This window comes from Mus caroli, unplaced genomic scaffold, assembly GCF_978045245.1.
Source record: "Mus caroli unplaced genomic scaffold, Mus_caroli_1 scaffold_5, whole genome shotgun sequence".
Lineage (NCBI taxonomy): Eukaryota > Metazoa > Chordata > Mammalia > Rodentia > Muridae > Mus > Mus caroli.
In genome coordinates, this window is record NW_028227260.1 from 122209076 (window position 1) to 122227246 (window position 18171).

The 18171-nt window shown below is 39.1% G+C and overlaps 1 protein-coding gene across 1 annotated transcript; it reads left to right on the forward strand.

The window, feature by feature from the left end:
- Positions 1–2082: 2082 nt before the first annotated feature.
- On the forward strand, positions 2083–4307 carry LOC110287298 (testis-expressed protein 13D-like). Its single transcript, XM_021153955.1, has 2 exons — positions 2083–3893; positions 4255–4307. The coding sequence occupies exon 1, from the start codon at positions 2295–2297 to the stop codon at positions 3882–3884; it is 1590 nt and encodes a 529-aa protein (XP_021009614.1). The 5' UTR covers positions 2083–2294; the 3' UTR covers positions 3885–3893; positions 4255–4307.
- The last annotated feature ends 13864 nt before the right edge of the window (positions 4308–18171 follow it).

Consider the following 18171-nt stretch of genomic DNA (forward strand, 5'->3'; position numbering starts at 1 on the left):
CAAGTTCACAAGGAATACTGAACTTTCCTAGTCACTGGAAATCCTCCTATAGTCCAGGTTAAGCTCATTTGACTCCCTTTTTTTTTTTTTTGGAGTTTGGGGTGCTGGAGTTTCCTTTGGACCTGATGGGGAGGGCCCCATCCGTTGAGGGTGGGGACATCGTGGATTGGTGGTTCTGGGTTCTATTAAAAAAGAAGGCTGAGCAAGCCTTCAGGGGTAATCCAGTAAGCAGAATCCCTCTCTGGCCCCTGAATTAGTTCCTGTCTCTAGGTTCCTGCTTTGAGTTCCTGTCCTGACTGTTGATAAGCTATTATATGGAAGTATGAGTTAAATAAACCCTTCCCTCCCCAACTTGATATTCTTCTTAGTGTTTCATCACAGCAGTAGTAATCCTAAGACACCCAACAAGTATTGGTTCTATTTACCTACCATTCTGTTCTAGCCGGTGTGTTACAATAATACGTATAGGGGTTCATTCTGGAGTAAATGGAAAGATACCATCCAGTGCTTGCTATGGATCAGTTCATTAAGCATCTAATAGTTTTGGTTATTATAGATATAATGGGTTCTTATATTAACATATATATATATAATATACTTTATATATATACTATATAATCTATAATACTATATTAATATATAATATATAATTACAATATATAATATATAATATAAAATATAATACAATATATGATATATGATATATGATATATGATATATGATATATGATATATGATATATGATATATGATATATGATATATGATATATGATATATGATATATGATATATGATATACGATATACGATATATGATATACGATATACGATATACGATATACGATATACGATATATGATATATGATATATAATATATGATATATGATATATGATATATAATATAATATATAATATATATTTAATATTTAATATTTAATATTTAATATTTAATATATAATAATATAACATAGAACATCCTCAACACTTTCTGAGTTAATTACTAGTTGTATTTTATAACCATCAATGCTGACACTACCACTTCATATAAACAGTATAAAATGTGAGAAATATATTTAGGGCTATTTCAAAAGTTATTTGAAATTCTATTCTAATCCCAAGCCAAAATTCAAAGAAGTAACTTTTTAAATGAAACTCAGAAATTCAAACAGTTTTAAAAAGAAAACATTCTAACACAATATAATTCAGTGATACATTAATTTCATACACTTGGAGGAATGATGTTAAGAAAATAATAAAATATTAAAATTCTTAGTTTTCAACAATTAAGTCAGTATGGTTTTATATGAAAAGAAAATTTTCGTATTTCTTTAAGAAAGAACAACACTAATATTAGTAGCATAAAGCAGTCTCAAACCTGAGTCTATATGTATGCATGGTAAAAGAGGTCATGAATTTGAAAGAGATAGGAGGCTGAGAGGTATATGGGAGGCTGAGAGGAAAAAAAGAAAAAACAGAAAAAAGTGTCTGTCAGGAAAAAAAAAAAAAAAACAGAAAAAAGTGTCTGTCCTGAAATTGGCTTACTTCATTCCCAAACTATAATTATCCCTGTGATTTTTTTTTTTGACATAAAGTCTCACTCTATAGCTCAAGCTACCCTTTCTGCTTACACCTCCAGAATGCTGGGATTGCAGATGTCAGTCACCTAGGCTAGTTTAAAAGAATACTTCATATCGACTATTGTTATTGCACTTCTGATGAAACCCAGAACCTTCCGCTCCCTAATCCAGGTCAAGCTCTCTATCACTGGACTCATAACAGCAAAACCTAAACGATAATAAACAGCTGGAGAGTCAGAGTTGAACTATGAGCAGCCCTTATGCATTCACATTCAATTCTAATGTGTGGCTATGAATTCTTTGTGTCATCTCGGTTATTTTCTTTCCCAAGCTCGTGTTAACCAAGCCCTTGGCTTGTGGCTCATTGCTGTCCCTACCACCGCTATCTGTAGGTGGCGCTAGGCCAAGCGGCGCGCTCTCTATGACGTTTAAGCTGGTGACGTAATGTTCTGAGTTGACCGTTTATCTGTTACAGTTGCCATTTTGTGGCCATTACGGTCTTCGACCGCCGGAGGTCCCGGGTGTCGTCTGGAGGAGGCTGAGGTGGTGAGAGGATCAACTTTGTTCTTTTGTGAGATTGGGCAAGAAACTGTTTTAGGACTGAGCCAGTGGGAAGAGGGGAACAGGACTGGCAGCACAGCAGCTATCTGTGACCATTGAGAGACAGTGGCGGAATTCAGTCAGGCATGCTAGGGTGACTAGGCCACGTTGATCACGGCGATGGACTTGGGCGACCACTCCACTGGCTTTTGCCACACTGAAGTAATTAGATTTATTAACAATGAAATCCTCATGAATGGAGGTGGGCCTGAATTTTACATGGCTTTCCGCATGCGGCCCTGGAATGAGATAGAAGACCAACTTCGCGCCATTTTGATAGATCCTCAGGTGCCACGTTCTCTAAAAAGGGCCTGTACCTGGAGTGCCCTGGCACTGGGTGTGCGAATAGCTGCAAGGCAGCGTGAGCAGCAGGCTTATATGGTTGGGTTGTCACAGGATGCATTCGGGCAGCTCCCCTCGGCTCCCAGGGCCTCAGTCTCAGAGTTGTGGCAGCTCCGTCAACAGCGAGAGGAGGCAGTCACCCAACTGATTTCTACTCAAGCCGCTCTACATCAGGCGATGAGGGAGTGTGATCTGTTGCGCTGGAGGCTGCACCATGTTGAAAGATCAGTCCAGATGGCTCCTCTGGTTCATGACATTCAAAGCCAACAGCTTGGGGCTTCAGTGGTACCCCTGAGTCCAGATCATGCGAGAGTTATGGGTACAGTGGGGGCATACGACAGACGGTATTTGGAGGCACAAATGGCAGCTGCAACAAATGTCTTTTACATGCCAAGAAGCACAAGTTCCTGGCCCCTGGCCATGCAACCAACTGTGCCAGTTCCAGTGCCATATCAGCTCCCAGCACATCCACCATTCCTAACGGGATCTCCATTCTTAATGCCTTTCTCACCTTCAGTAGTCATGGAAACAGAAGCAGGTGTTGTAGCTTCAGTTCCGATACCTCCTGCATATCCTTCTGGTCCTTTTGCTGTACCATGCTCCCAGAACCCAGCTAGTGTGTGCGACCAGAGAAGCTACAGGTATACTACTGAAGGTCCTTCGGTCACCCAGCTTGCTGTACCTGCAGGAAACATCAGAGACACCAGCCAGGAGGGAAACTCAGGGAAGTACCAGGGGACAAATACCTTGGGAGACAACAGAAGCCACCTTCAGGAGCAAGATCACCAAGGAGTTCAGTATAGGGCTACTCTAGTGGACACTGAAAATGACAATGAAGGAGAAAATGAAGAATCAGAAGCAACATCAGCAGTAACATCAGAAGCAGCATCAGAAGAAACAACAGATACAGCAGAAGATGATCAAGAAGAAGAGGAAGAGGAGGTGGCAGAGAAGGAAGACGCATATGACAACGATGTAGATCTTCAGAATCTCCAGGAACTACACCTTCCTGAGCAAGGTCAACTCCATAGCCAGGGTGACAATCGTCCCCAGGCATCAGGTCCAGCTTCCTTGTACTCCCGTAGATGTCAAATCAAGGAAGAAGATGTGGAAGAGGCCCCTCCAATCCCTGTGTGGGAGAGTTGGAGCCAAGCTGTGAGAGAAAGCCCGAAGAAACAGCAACCTCAGCTGCCGAAGAAGGACAAGAAGCCACAAGCAGAAGCAGCTTCAGGATCCCAGCCCAGCTCACGCACTCAGATGAACTGGGTCTGCCCACGGTGTAAGTCTATGAATTTTTCATGGCGCAAAGTCTGCTATAAATGCAAGAAAATTTGTATGCCAGCTGAGTTTGGAGGACAACCTCACTGATTCCAGAAGGTAAGCAAAAGAAACCAGTCTCCTAACAACCCCCAACCCCATCAACAATAACTTGCTTTACAGACAAAATAATCTGTTAGGCCTTTATACAAATTAACAAAATTGTTATCATGATAGGTTAACACTTAAAAATATTTCTTTTGTCATTTTTGTTTATTATCAAAAATTATCTTGATTATATTGTTCAGTAAGAAAGTTAAAGGACACTTTATATAGGTTGATGTTGCTTTGTTTAAATAACTAAAATTATAAATATGTATATCTTTTTTATATATTTGGACAAAGGAGGGCCGTTATGAATATTGTACTCTTTAAAGCCAAGATTTCTTCCTAATAGCATTTCAATTTTGCACTTTTGCAGGAGGTGGATTCCTGATGGCTGTTCCTGATGGGATGACACTCTTGAAGAAGAAGAAGAAGAAGAAGAAGAAGAAGAAGAAGAAGAAGAAGAAGAAGAAGAAGAAGAAGAAGAAGAAGAAGAAGAAGAAGAAGAAGACGTAATGAAACCCTTTCCCCCCTTCTTTGTTTCCTTCTTAGTTTTCTTTCCCTGAAAATCCTATATATTTAGAAATAGAACTTCTTCTCAAAAATGCTCTTTCCTTTGTTTGCTTTTTTTTTTTTTTTTGGCTTTTAAGTTTATAGGTTAAAGTGGTCTTTAGATGTTGCATCTCCACAAATTTGCTTGCTGCTGAGGAAGCTAAACTTGCTCCATTATAATACCATTCAAGAACTAAAAGAAACATCTTAATTTTCATGGGCCCCAGAGATCAGTAAGACCCACTAGTGGAAGCAAAGAAAAGTTTAACTATTAAGAAAGAAAAGGCTACTAGTATACATTATGGGGACACTGCAGAACAATCTAGTTTTGTTAGAATTTAATTTTTTTTTCACTAGGATAATTATCTAGCTTTAACAAGTGCAAGAAGTTGTAATGTTAAATTCTTCTTCTTCTTCTTCTTCTTCTTCTTCTTCTTCTTCTTCTTCTTCTTCTTCTTCTTCTTCTTCCTCTTCTTCTTCTTCTTCCTCTTCTTTTTTTTTTTTTTTTTACCATGGAATAGAGTTTATTCAGGTTTTGGGGAGGGGAGTTAAGAGGGCAGTAAAGACAGAGAAAGGCAGAGAGAAAAAGAGAGTAGAGAAGTAGAGGCCAGCCATGGCCATGTGGAGAGAGGGGAGAAGGGAATGGAAGGAGAAGGGGGAACAAGGGGGCAAGAGAGGAAGAGAGCAAGAGCGTAATGTTAAATTCTATATGATAACAACTTTGATATATTTCATGTAATTCATGAAATAGTTATTATTTAGAGACTTTCATCAGTGAATTTGAATAAACTGTTATTTTACATGCTCTCAATCCAAGTGAGGTAAACTAGCCAGGAAGCCAGGGATGGGAATTTAGCTTTTTCTCCACTTTGAACTTAGTTCCTTGAATTATTTCAACTTAACCACATTCAACCCTTTCAGGTTTTTTTTCATCTTCTGCTACTAGCAATAAAGAGTATGTACTTGCATAATGTGCCTTTTGTGTGGTTTGTATTTTGGGGAGGGTTGGCTCATGGGTAGCATCTTAAATCATCATCCTATTCCATCCCATTGAACTGTAGGACAGTTCAATATTATCCACTATTGGAGGGCCCTTCCTCCTGGTAAAGATCCAGGAATTAGAGGTTCTTTTGTGGAGCTTCTGGGGGTGGTGTGGTGTGAGTGGAAGGGACAAAGGGTCAGAACGTGGAGTGGGTGCTCTGCCTAAGCTGGATCTCTGGTACAAGGGGTTCAGTCCTGCTCTGTACCAAGAATGCCTGTACTGGTTTTTTTTCCTTCTTGTTATGTTTATTGATCTTCACATCAGTTCCAAAAGTAGAATTCCAAAATCTACATCTTGTCCTTCAAAACAAAAAACCAACCTCTAGTTAGATTTTCCCAAATATAAAATCTTAGGGAAAATTGGTTGAAGACCAAGTTCTTTCTAGGGTCACTTTTTAAATATTTTTTATTATGTATTTTCCTCAATTACATTTCCAATGCTATCCCAAAAGTCCCCCATACTTTTCTGCCCACTCCCCTACCCACCCACTCCCAGTTTTTGGCCCTGGCGTTCCCCTGTACCGGGGCATATAAAGTTTGCAAGTCCAATGGGCCTCTCTTTCCATTGATGGCCGACTAGGTCATCTTTCGATACATATGCAGCTAGAGTCAAGAGCTCCGGGGTACTGGTTAGTTCATCATGTTGTTCCACCTATAGGGTTGCAGATCGCTTTAGCTCCTTGGGTACTTTCTCTAGCTCCTCCATTGGGGGCCCTGTGATCCATCCAATAGTTGACTGTGAGCATCCACTTCTGTGTTTGCTAGGCCCTGGCATAGTCTCACAAGGGACAGCTATATCTGGGTCCTTTCAGCAAAATCTTGCTTGTGTATGCAATGGTGTCAGCGTTTGGAAGCTGATTATGGGGTGGATCCCTGGATATGGCAGTCTCTAGATGGTCCATCCTTTTGTATCAGCTCACTTTGCCCCTTCTTAGAATTGGGAACAATCACCCATGGAAGAAGTTACAGAGACAAAGTTTGGAGCTGTCTGTACTGTTTTATCCTGGAGTTGCCTAATGTCCCATAAACATACATACTCTTCCTGCCTTTTTAAGGCATCGTTACCAGTATTCTACCCATAATCCTATCAAGCTGAAAGGCAGGATCAAATCTTTGTTGCACTCCACAATCCCTTCAGGATTGACAACACAATATGTGGTCTTGACTCTCTTTGGACCACAGCTTCAGTGTGCTGACATGGAGGGAATACTTCCTTGAAGATTTCAAGTTCACGCTCCAATCCAGCTAGGACAGGCAAGTTTTACCATATCCATTTGTGCTTATAGCACCTTGGAATTTTTGAAATATAGAACACAAATGGGACTTGGCACTGTACCAGCATAATGTATTTTATATATCAGTGCGTGTTTCTCCATCTCTGTATAATTGTTTCCTTTATGGTATCAAAAGAGACCCTGCTGTTCATTATCAAGCATTTAGGCCTCTATGAAAACAATCACTCTATGTGTACTGTTTATATTTTTAATTTTGTTTGGTCTTTGTCTCTAACTTTCCAAGCAATGTGAACCAGTGAGGGTTACAAATTACTATCTTCATGGAGGAGAGGCTTCTCAGGAAATAACTTAGGCTTTGGAGTCAGACAGACCTGAGTTGAGATACTTGCTCTATTCCTAGCCATATAATATCAAAGAAATTACTGAATTTCTTTGAGTATTTTGTTAAAAAATCTCTGAGCCCCAATGTGTTGGTTGTTTTTTTTTTTTTTTTTTTCAACTTGACACAGGCTAAAGTCATCTGAGAGATGGGAACCCCAATTGAGAAAATGCCTTTATAAGCTTGGACTATAGACAAGTCTGTAAGCCATTTTCTTAATTAGTGATTGATAGAGGAATATAAACTGATGGCATGACTGCTCCTTGGTATGGTTAAAGGGAAGGTTTTTATTATAGATATGAAAAAGACAGCCAGAGGCATCTGGAAGAGTCCAAAGCAGAGAGAGAAAGACATAGGCTGAACATGACCGGGAGCCAGAGCTATCTGAAAGAGAGGTGAGAATGGCAGGGGATAGAGACTAGAGAAAGCATAATAAGAGAAGCAAGACAGGAATAGAGGGTAGGAAGAGAGAGGAAGAGTGATGGAGAAGGACATCGGGTGGGGGGTAGAGAGGGAGGGGAGGTCAGGGAAAGGAAGTGTGAGTGGGAGAGGGAGAGAACACATAGGTTACTGGGGTTTGGGGTGGAGGGGGGAAGAGAATGAGTAGCTGAGGGGAGGAAAGCCCAAGAGCTGGAGGGAGTTTCGGGTAGGGGAGGAGGAGGTGAGGAGGTAGGATGCTAGCCTGGTACTCCTGCTACCAAGGGAGCCTGAGATCAGCATGAGCTTTGCCATGCTGATAGACACCACAGGTAGCCAGAGAGAAGGGAAATGGTTCCTTGTGGTGAGAGAGTTTCACAAGTTCACAAGGAATACTGAACTTTCCTAGTCACTGGAAATCCTCCTATAGTCCAGGTTAAGCTTATTTGATTCCTTTTTTTGTTTTATTTTGGAGTTTGGGGTGCTGGAGTTTCCTTTGGACCTGATGGGGAGGGCCCCATCCGTTGTGGGTGGGGACATCGTGGATTGGTGGTTCTGGGTTCTATTAAAAAAGAAGGCTGAGCAAGCCTTCAGGGGTAATCCAGTAAGCAGAATCCCTCTCTGGCCCCTGAATTAGTTCCTGTCTCTAGGTTCCTGCTTTGAGTTCCTGTCCTGACTGTTGATAAGCTATTATATGGAAGTATGAGTTAAATAAACCCTTCCCTCCCCAACTTGATATTCTTCTTAGTGTTTCATCACAGCAGTAGTAATCCTAAGACACCCAACAAGTATTGGTTCTATTTACCTACCATTCTGTTCTAGCCGGTGTGTTACAATAATACGTATAGGGGTTCATTCTGGAGTAAATGGAAAGATACCATCCAGTGCTTGCTATGGATCAGTTCATTAAGCATCTAATAGTTTTGGTTATTATAGATATAATGGGTTCCTATATTAACATATATATATATAATATACTTTATATATATACTATATAATCTATAATACTATGTTAACATATAATATATAATACTTCAAAGTAGGTACTATCATCCCTTTTTATTCTATTTAAAAATTTTCTTTTTTTTAGATTGTAGTCTAATTACATCACTTCCTTCTTTTTCCTTTTCCAAACTTTCCCATATACTCCTCCTTGCTCTCTCTCAATACATAGCCTCTTTTTCATTAATTGTTGTTACATACTTATATGTTTGTATGTAATGTATAAATATATATTCCTAAATACATATATATTAAATAATATAAGTATAATCTACTCAGTCTGTATAACGTTACTTGTATAGTTTTCTACAAAAATGAGCATACCAATTGATTATGTACTATGAAATGATCACCCCTGAAAATGTATGAAATTCCTGTTTTATAAATGTGTTTAGTCAATACCCAAATTTGGTGCTTAGTGAGACCTGGCTTTATAATATTATTTTACTGGTTCCAGTATCTTTTCTCCTCCCACTGTATACTACCTTAATTAGTTACCTATACCGTGTAACATATATTAATAGGGATTAACAATACCTAAATTAAAGGAAATAACCTTGTGGTCTGTGTATGTCACAGAGCTTTGAAGCATAATTGCTGTTTGTAGGAAGATTTTTAGAACTCTAATTTTGGAACTTGTTAGCACTTAGGCTGTCAGCACATAGGGGTATTTATTGTTGTAGTTATTTTCACTGTGAAAAGGGAAGGGGGGGGTAAATTAGGCAATGGGATTGGCATGTTTGACTGAGCAGACAGATTTTATAAAAAGTTTATATTGGAGTTCAAAGTGATTAAGTAGAAGACATCTTGATTGCTTAGATAAAGCCTGAACTACTTGGATTTTGTTTTATGTGGGTAAATTACTAGCTGTTGAAGTCTAATATAAGTTTACATATTTGCTGAGAAAGAATTAGGGGGGATTTCAAAAGCTTCAGACTCATGTCTCAGGGTATAGAATTGATATTTTAAAAATCAATCATGTCACTAAGTAGCAAAGTCATATAATCTTAGCACATGCCTTGCAAAGTCTTAACTCTGTTGCTAGTGGGGTCTATGTGGTCCAGGCACTGTGACTAACAATAGAGTGGTTTTCTCACATCTGGTACATGATAGAATGATTATATCAACTGACACTAAACTTCACATGATTCAACATATCCCTAGTATGTAACTTTGTAAGGTTCTATTTTTGTGGTACTAAAGATTCAGCTGGGTACTTTGTATGTGTTTTACCTACTGAACTCTATTCTCAGCTTATAAGGTTGCTTTTCTCATCGACTGTAATGCCAATTTTTTAATGTCCAGAAACACAGTAGAACAGTTACAGAGGGTATTTTCACACTATTAAACATCTCCAGGTCTTCTGTACAATTCCTTAAGTATTATTCCCTGTTGGTTCATTGTTGGAAGCATTTTCTTCAGTGTACCTAATGATTCCTGTAGTAGATTAGATCTTGGCCCATCTCCCCTAGCCTCTTGAAAGTACAAAGGATTGTGGAATTAGACTATATCTTCTCACCTGTCACTTTCAGAGGGAAGCAATGCTACCAGGAATCTCTAGTTTCCTTTATTTCTTTAAAGATAAGCGAAGAGCAGGCATTTGGGGCAGTCTTGCTATAATTTGAGCAATGTCCTGTACTCAGTGAAGGTACTTGCTATTCTGTAAAGTATCAAACAGTAGTGTTCTGCCTCTTTGTCAATTACCCCATCATATTCTTAACTTGTAGATTTCAAGTCTTGAAAGATTATAGATCTTGAATGGCATCAAACAGTAGTGATTATTCTTCTCCTTTAAAGTTGAGAGTCAATATAAAATTTCATCATACAAAGTAAATGTGATGCTAACAAAAAGTCATCATTTTACCGTCTTATATAATTCTTTTGGTAAAAATCTAGTTAATTTTGCTATGCACAGACAAGTCATATACTAACTAACCATTTTCTTAAGCTTTTTGCAATTGAAATTTGCCGACACTTCCTTCTTTTTGTATTTTTTGGTTATTTTATTTTACTTTATTTATTATTATTATTATTATTATTATTATTATTTATTTGATACAGTCTGACTCTGTAGTCAAAGATAACCTCAAACTTATAGCAATCCACTCTCAGACTCCCAAGTATAGGGTTTACAGATACAAGTCAGCAGATCCTTTCAGAGCAGTTATAAAAGATTATAAAGCTTTGAGATATAAGTAGGGATCAACTTATGCAAAAATCTAGTAGATTCATCACATGCTAAATACCAGTAAGTGCTGATTGTGAAGAGTCCAGGTTCGGTAAGTATGGACATTTTAAATTGCAAAGCTTCTATGGTTGGGCAGACAGCTTGATTGTTGCCCCAGTTTGCAAAAATGTTGCCAAGAAGGTTAATTTTGCTTTATTTTAAAAAATGCAATACTAGTAGTATTACAGCTTTCCTTGACATAGTCTATAGGCATTTTTATGTTTACATGTACTGTTTTATGCTTTATCTATCATTTGGTTCTCCATGACAAAATAATTGATTTTAAGACAGAAACCTGTAAGTACTTTGGTGGTGTGCACTATTAAACCATATTACAGTACTTATAAAAATCTTGAAAAAAAATCTTTGAAGATTTTGTTTGTAGTTTTTTTTTTTTTTTTTTTAAGATTTATTTACACAGTCGTTGTCTTCAAACACACCAGAAGAGGGCATCGAATCCCATTACAGATGGTTGTGAGCCACCATGTGGTTGCTGGGAATTGAACTCAGGACCTCTGGAAGAGCAGTCAGTGCTCTTAACAGACAAGCCATCTCACCATCCCTGTTTGTAGATAATTTTTTTTTAAAAAAAGATTTAATTATGTTGGTCCCAAGAAGAAGAAGAGAGAAAGAATTGTATATTTCACACCATTACCACTAAAATGTTCTGATACGACCTAGACGATTTTGAAACATCAGAACACACATAGCCAACTTTAAAATAGTTTTTAATATTTTATGAGTGTCAGTGCACATGCATGTGGGTGCCCCTGGAGGCAAGAAGAAGGAGACAGTTCCCTGGAGCTGAAGGTACACATGGTACTGAGCCACCTGACATGGGTGCTAGAAACCAAACTTGAGTCCTCTGGAAAAAAAGCAAATGTTATTAACTGCTGAGCCGCCTCTCTAGGATCCATCACCTGATTTTTTTTCCTTTTATGTTTATTGTATGCAGGAAGTATGTGTACATGCATATATACATGTTTGTGTGTGTGCAGGTATACATGTTTAGATTAGTATGTGTGCATGTATGTGTGTGTACAGGAGTTTGACACTAGGTGTTTTCTTTGATTGTTCTTCGTAGACAGGGTCTTTCACTGAACTAGAAGTTTGCAGATTCTACTAGTTTAGCTAGCCACCTTGCTTGGAGATTCCCTGTTTCAATTGCCACATGGATAATAGGTGGTCACTAGACCCATTGGTCTTTTATGTGGCTTTTGGAGATCAGAATTCTATTCCTCACACTCGAGGTAAACATTTTTACCTACTGAACTACATTTTCAAGCTATTATAGAATACTCAAGCTATTGAACTCTTTGCTGATAAAAGATGCCAGGATTTTTCCAAGAAATATCTGAGAAGAAAGAGAAAAAGAATGTAAATGTTGCATATGTAACTACTACTATTTGCCATTGACAAATCTGCCATTAGCTGTTTTGTTTACAGGGCTACAATATTTGATTTGTACCTAAAAAATGTATATAGTCTATTTCATTCTTTTGCCAACTTTTGATATCTGTGATATCAAAGTGATAATTCATGTTTTTAAAAATAACTTTTAGTTTTTGTTTCATCAGATTTCCATTCTGAAAATTCCTATATCATTAGATTTATTTCTATTATTTAAAACAATTTTAAATTTAAATATATTTTGATCATATTCTTCTCATCCTCTAAAGTTTGCTGTGGTGATTTGAATACTTGGCACTGTTAGGGGGTATGGCCTTGTTGGAATAAGTATGGTCTTGTTGGAAAAAGTATGTCACTGTGAGGGTGGGCTTTGAAACCCTTTTCCTAGCTTTCTCGAAGTCTGTCTTCACCCGTCTGCTTTCAGATGAAGATGTAGAACTCTCAGTTCCTCCTGCACCATACCTGCCTATATGCTGCCATGCTTCCTGCCTTGGCAATAATGGACTGAACCTCTGAACCTGTAAGCCAGCCCCAATTAAATGTTGTCCTCATAAGAGTTGCCTTGGTCATGGTGTCTGTTCACAGCAGTAAAACCCTAAGTAAGACTTTCATCCAGATCATTTTCTGTATCCTACCCACTTGACTTTAAGATCTTTAAAAAAAAAAACTAGTCAAAAAATGCACTACAATAGCAAAATACCCAAAATATAGAAAACAAAACACAACATTACCCCCAAAACAAAGAAATAAACAACAAACACACAAACACCCCACCAAACTGTAACTAAATAAAAGTACACACAAAAAACTGTGGAGTCTGTTATTTGTTAGTCAACAACACCTGAACATGAGGCCTGCCCTGGAGTGGTTAATATACCCAGTGTTACTCTATTGGAGAAAACTGATTGTCCCTTCTCAGCACTTGTAAGTGACAGTTTTGTTGTTAACCTTTACCCTAGTGACAAGGTATACATTCATTTGTTTTTGTTTGTTTGTTGGTAAGATATAATAAACTAAAATATAAGATAAAATTAAAAACTATCACATTGAAATTGGACAATATAAACCAACAGAAGGAAAAGAACCCAAGAGAAGGTATGAGATCCACTCATTTACAAGTTCAGGAACCCAACAAAAACACCAAACTGGAAGCCATAATATTAGTGCAGAGAACCTGGTACATACCAGTGAAGGCCCTGTGCTTGGTGCTTCAGTCTCTGTGCATTTGTGTGTGTGTCCTTTTGGTTCAGAGGGCCTTGTTCTCTTCGTGTCCTCCATCCCCTGTGGCTCTTACACTCTTTCTTCTTGCTCTTCCAGGAAGATTATCTGAGCTTTGAGGGGAAGGATTTGTAGAATTGAATTTAGGGATGAGGGTTGCAAGACCTTTACTCTCTGAGTAATGTCTCTATATTTGTTCCAATCTGTTGCTGGAGGAAGCTTCTCTGATGATGGCTGAGAAAAGCACTGATCAGCTTCCCTGGCTGGAGTCGATAATTCATGTTCTAAAATATCAGAGGATTTTAAAAAATGTTCAGGCAAAAATATATAGACAAAATAACATAACATTACTTTGCACTTTAATCCAGTTTGAGCTCTGATGGTGAAAATGTTATATTTTCAGAGAGAGAGAGAGAGAGAGAGAGAGAGAGAGAGAGAGAGAGAGAGAGAGAGAAAGGGAGAGAGAGGGAGGGGAGGAAGGGAGAGAGAGGGAGGGGAGGGAGGGAGAGAGAGGGAGGGAGGGAGAGAGAGAGAGTGAGAGAGAGAGAGTGAGAGAGAAAGGGAGAGAGAAAGGGAGAGAGAGGGAGGGGAGGGAGGGAGAGAGAGAGGGAGGGAGAGAGAGGGAGGGAGAGAAAGGGAGAGAGAGAGAGAGAGGGAGAGAGAGGGAGGGGAGGAAGGGAGAGAGAGGGAGGGGAGGGAGAGAGAGGGAGAGAGAGAGAGAGAGAGAGAGAGAGAGAGGGGGGGGGGGAGGAAGGGAGAGAGAGGGAGGGGAGGAAGGGAGAGAGAGGGAGAGAGAGAGAGAGAGAGAGAGAGAGAGAGAGAGAGAGAGAGAGAGAGAGAGAGAGAGAGAGAACAGCTTTTCAGATGGGAATTTATTTAGAGTCTCATTTTTTTAAAGATACCTCATCTGGAAATAAAGGGTGCAGAAAGATGACTCAGTTACTGTCTGAAAGTAACTGGGATAATGAAGCCAAAAGGACACAGGAAGACTTATTTATGAGTAGCTAAGGAGAGGTGTGTAAAGAGTTGTTTCTGCCAACAAGGATGAGGCAGACCACTTGATAAACATTGGTAAATGATTGTGTAAAAGAAATCAATGACAAAAATGTTACAGCCTTGGAATCAAATTGGAAACTGCACTCTGTAGGAGGTTCTCTCTCTATAGGGAAGGAAAGAATAATGTTGAGCAGATGTCAGGTACTGTGTTTGGATATGTGTGCTCTAGGAGGAATATGGCATCATCCATGTCTCCCAGGGTTTCACAAGCTCAGAGCAAAAAGCTCTTGAGCATCTGTTAGGTTCTAGAGAAGTAGAATATGCTATCTTGTTTATACTCACTGAGAAAACTAAGATAAACGTCCCTACGACTTGCCTTCGTTTCATCTAGAAAAGAAGAATTGAGCAATAAGACTTTGTCTGTGTAGCAAGTTCTGACTTGTATAGAAGACACCTAGAATATTTATTTCCAGTTTTTAAGAAATAAGTTTTCTATGGTTTCTGAGGCTAGATCTACATTTCTGGGCTCAATAAATTCTCCCAAATTTGCTGGACTACAGGCATGTGCCATTAAACCTGGCTAGATCACTTTAGGAATAGATTATTCTCAGAGTTCTGTTATTTTTGGATGGATGGATGGATGGATAAATGATAATCCATATTTTGGGTCTGAGAACCTGAACAACAAACCATCCAAGCAAGGTCTTTCCTAGGCATACTATCAAATAAAGTGAAGCTCAAAAATCATGCCATTTCAGCTAGAACTAAGTTTCTTTGAATTTAAGATGGAGGTGAAAAATCAGGCAAACTAGAGTAAGTAACTATACACAGCAGACATAAAGATAAAAGACATTGTCACATCAAGTACGTTTTATATGTTCAGAATAAAAATAGCGTAAAATGTAGTATTGCTGTGCTGCGAGAATTCCACCCTCTCCTCTATCGTAGCTTGTATTAGTTACTTTTGTAGTGTTGTGACACAGTCCTTGCCGTAAGAAATTTATATCAGGAATAATTTGTCTTATGTTTCCAGAGGACTGCAACATCATGGCAAAGAAGGCAGGAGGAGGAGCACTGATTTTCCAGTGGTGGCTGGGAGGGGGGAGTGGGATGGTGAGGAAGATGGAGAGGTGGGGAGGAAAGGGAAGACTGGGAGGGAGAGTGGGGGAGAATCTGGGACTTGGAATTAGCTGCCCCTTTCAGAAGCATATGCTCAGTGAGTTACTTCCACCAGATAGGGCCCACGTCTTAACATTTCTACCCCATCCCAAAATAATGCCACCAGGTGGGCTCTAAGCATTCAACACAAGAACCAGAATCTAATTGTCTGTTTGCATCCTACTATGAGCTACTTGAGAACAGGTATGAACTATGGTTTTCTTCTTTCTAACTTAAGTTCCAACTATTGGATCTGACATACAATAGAAGTTTATTAGCAGCTGGAAGAATAATACATATATTTAACAGGTTTAAACAAATACCCACAGCAACCCTGTGTCTGCTTTCTCTCTTTGAAGAGGGCATTTAGGAAAAAATATAGCTTTATAAATAAACTCAGGTGTTATTGAAAAGAGGTTCTCTCTCTCTCTCTCTCTCTCTCTCTCTCTAAGACTATTTTTTCTTACTTTTGTAAAGGAAGTAAATCTAAGTGCCAAGAGTATGTGTAAACTCACCACATCATAACATGGTCACAGGAGAATTCACACATTTTAGAGAAGCTGGTAGAAGAACAAAGGTAGTTTTGAAAGGTTAGAGAACAAGATTCTGAAATGTCCTATGTACTATACAAAACTGACCACCCTTGGCATCGTTCTTTTAATCTACTTGGGCTCCAGAATAGCCTAGGGCATTTGGAATACAGACAATTAGCACCTCAGACAGGGCATCCACGTGCAAAATCCTGTCACTGTTCAGAGATCTCAGGAGGTGACAAGTTTAGACAAGAAGACACTTTCAACCTTGCCTGACAGGTTTTCTAGCTTTCAATGTTTTGGTGTTGGACTTGAATGGCATCTATATTCAGAAAGTTTTCTTTAAAATATAAGGCTCTCTTCCTCTATGATAGTTTTTATTTCTGAGACTATTTTAAAAACAATGAGAACAAATGCCTCCTCCTGTTGAGACTTCAGGATCTTGCTTCTTCCTCAAAAATGAGCTACCCCTGTGTTTTTCTCCAAAGAAGCTTGCTTGCTTCATTCATTCATTCATTCATTCATTCATTCATTCATTCATTCACTTACTTATAGCACAGAATGTTGAAGCTGAAAATGACTACTCAGGGTTCACCTGGCTCAATTCCATTTGACAGATGGAGAAAATAAGGCTCAGAGAGAGGAAACCATTTAGTGGTAAAAGGTGGAGTACAATTTGGACCTCATAATACCTTCCAATTCCCATTGCTGTTTCTAAGAGGAGCCAAAGGCATGGAAAAGCACTCTCTGTGTGTGTGTGTTTGTGTGTGTGTGTGTGTGTGTGTCAGAGAGAGAGTGAGACAGAGATAGACAGAGACAGTCAGAGACCGACAGAGAGACAGACAGATAGACATTGAGAGGCAGAGAAAGAGACAGACAGACAAGGGGGAGAGATAATTTCATATTGTTTTCTTGATAGTTTTAATTTCAGGCATTTATTCATTCACTAAACCCATCCACTCTGTGCCAGTCTCTGAGGATACAGTGGCAAACAACATATATAAGACCCTGTTGATATGCACCTTAAGGTCAAGTGGCAGAGACAGGCAACATACAAGTAGATTCTTCCTCTCATAAATGGGGCCCATTCCTTAGCTCTTTGTCTGTTGGTGTCACTGTTATCTCCCCTTCTCTGTTATGCGATTGTTGTCTTCCTGTACTGTGGGTACAGGGACAGGGAAGGAAGAAAGCTATTTCAGTTCCTCTATTCTCTACACTTCAAGCTCTGTGTGAAGTTTGAATTTGCCAAAGTCAAGCTTAGTGCCTGCATAGCAGCCGAGCAAGGCTGTCAGTATTTTTCATCAACACTGCACTGGTGGGCTGGCTCACCTGTCAGTTTGCTTGTGAGATGACAATAAGGTACTGGATGTGAGAGTTGTACTATTACCTTATAATTTAACTGTTCTCTTGTGATGTGATTTTCGTTGTGCTGAAGCCCACTGTACCTGGCTGCTTTGACAAGTGTGCTATTTTAGCAATGCAGAATGAAACAGAAAGAAAAGAATGCATGGGATGCTTGCTTCGTCAGATCCAGGTTTCTCTGTGCCTGTGTTTGTAGATGATTTGTTCAGGGTTGTTCAGAGACAAAAAAAAAATGAGGTTAGGTTTTGTTTTGAACCTATGGAACATTGAATGTTCTAGCAGTTACACTCTAGGTGGGCTACTGTCCATATGCCTTAATAAAAGAGGAGTCCCCCTTTCTTTCTCTTCATATTTAAAATGCCATCATTATAATTGATTTCTAAATAGAGTCCTGGTTAGGCTAAACTCTGATGTTTTTAACATTGATATAGGTAGGCATTTATGTATGAGAATAGAAGTCACAACACATTTATCAACACCTGTGCGATGATGTAAAATGGATTTTATATCCACAATGATTCTGGCCTAGCCCCATACGCCAAAGGGTATATAGAAGTTCACACAGGACACCAATGGACAGACCAAACTGGACAGAAAAAGCCCACAAACCAGCAGCTCTACAGGAAGAACTACAGACAGCTGAGTAAAACCGGAAGTAGAAGAAGTGGTCACCCATGGGAAGAGCACGCACACTAATTGGTCGTCCACTACCAAATGGCTGTCCCTGAAAACATACATACAAATAGCACCATACAGGCACAAC

Excerpts from the sequence above, each read along its gene's own strand:
- LOC110287298 (XM_021153955.1), top strand. The coding sequence starts at position 2,295 with ATGGACTTGGGCGACCACTCCACTGGCTTTTGCCACACTGAAGTAATT.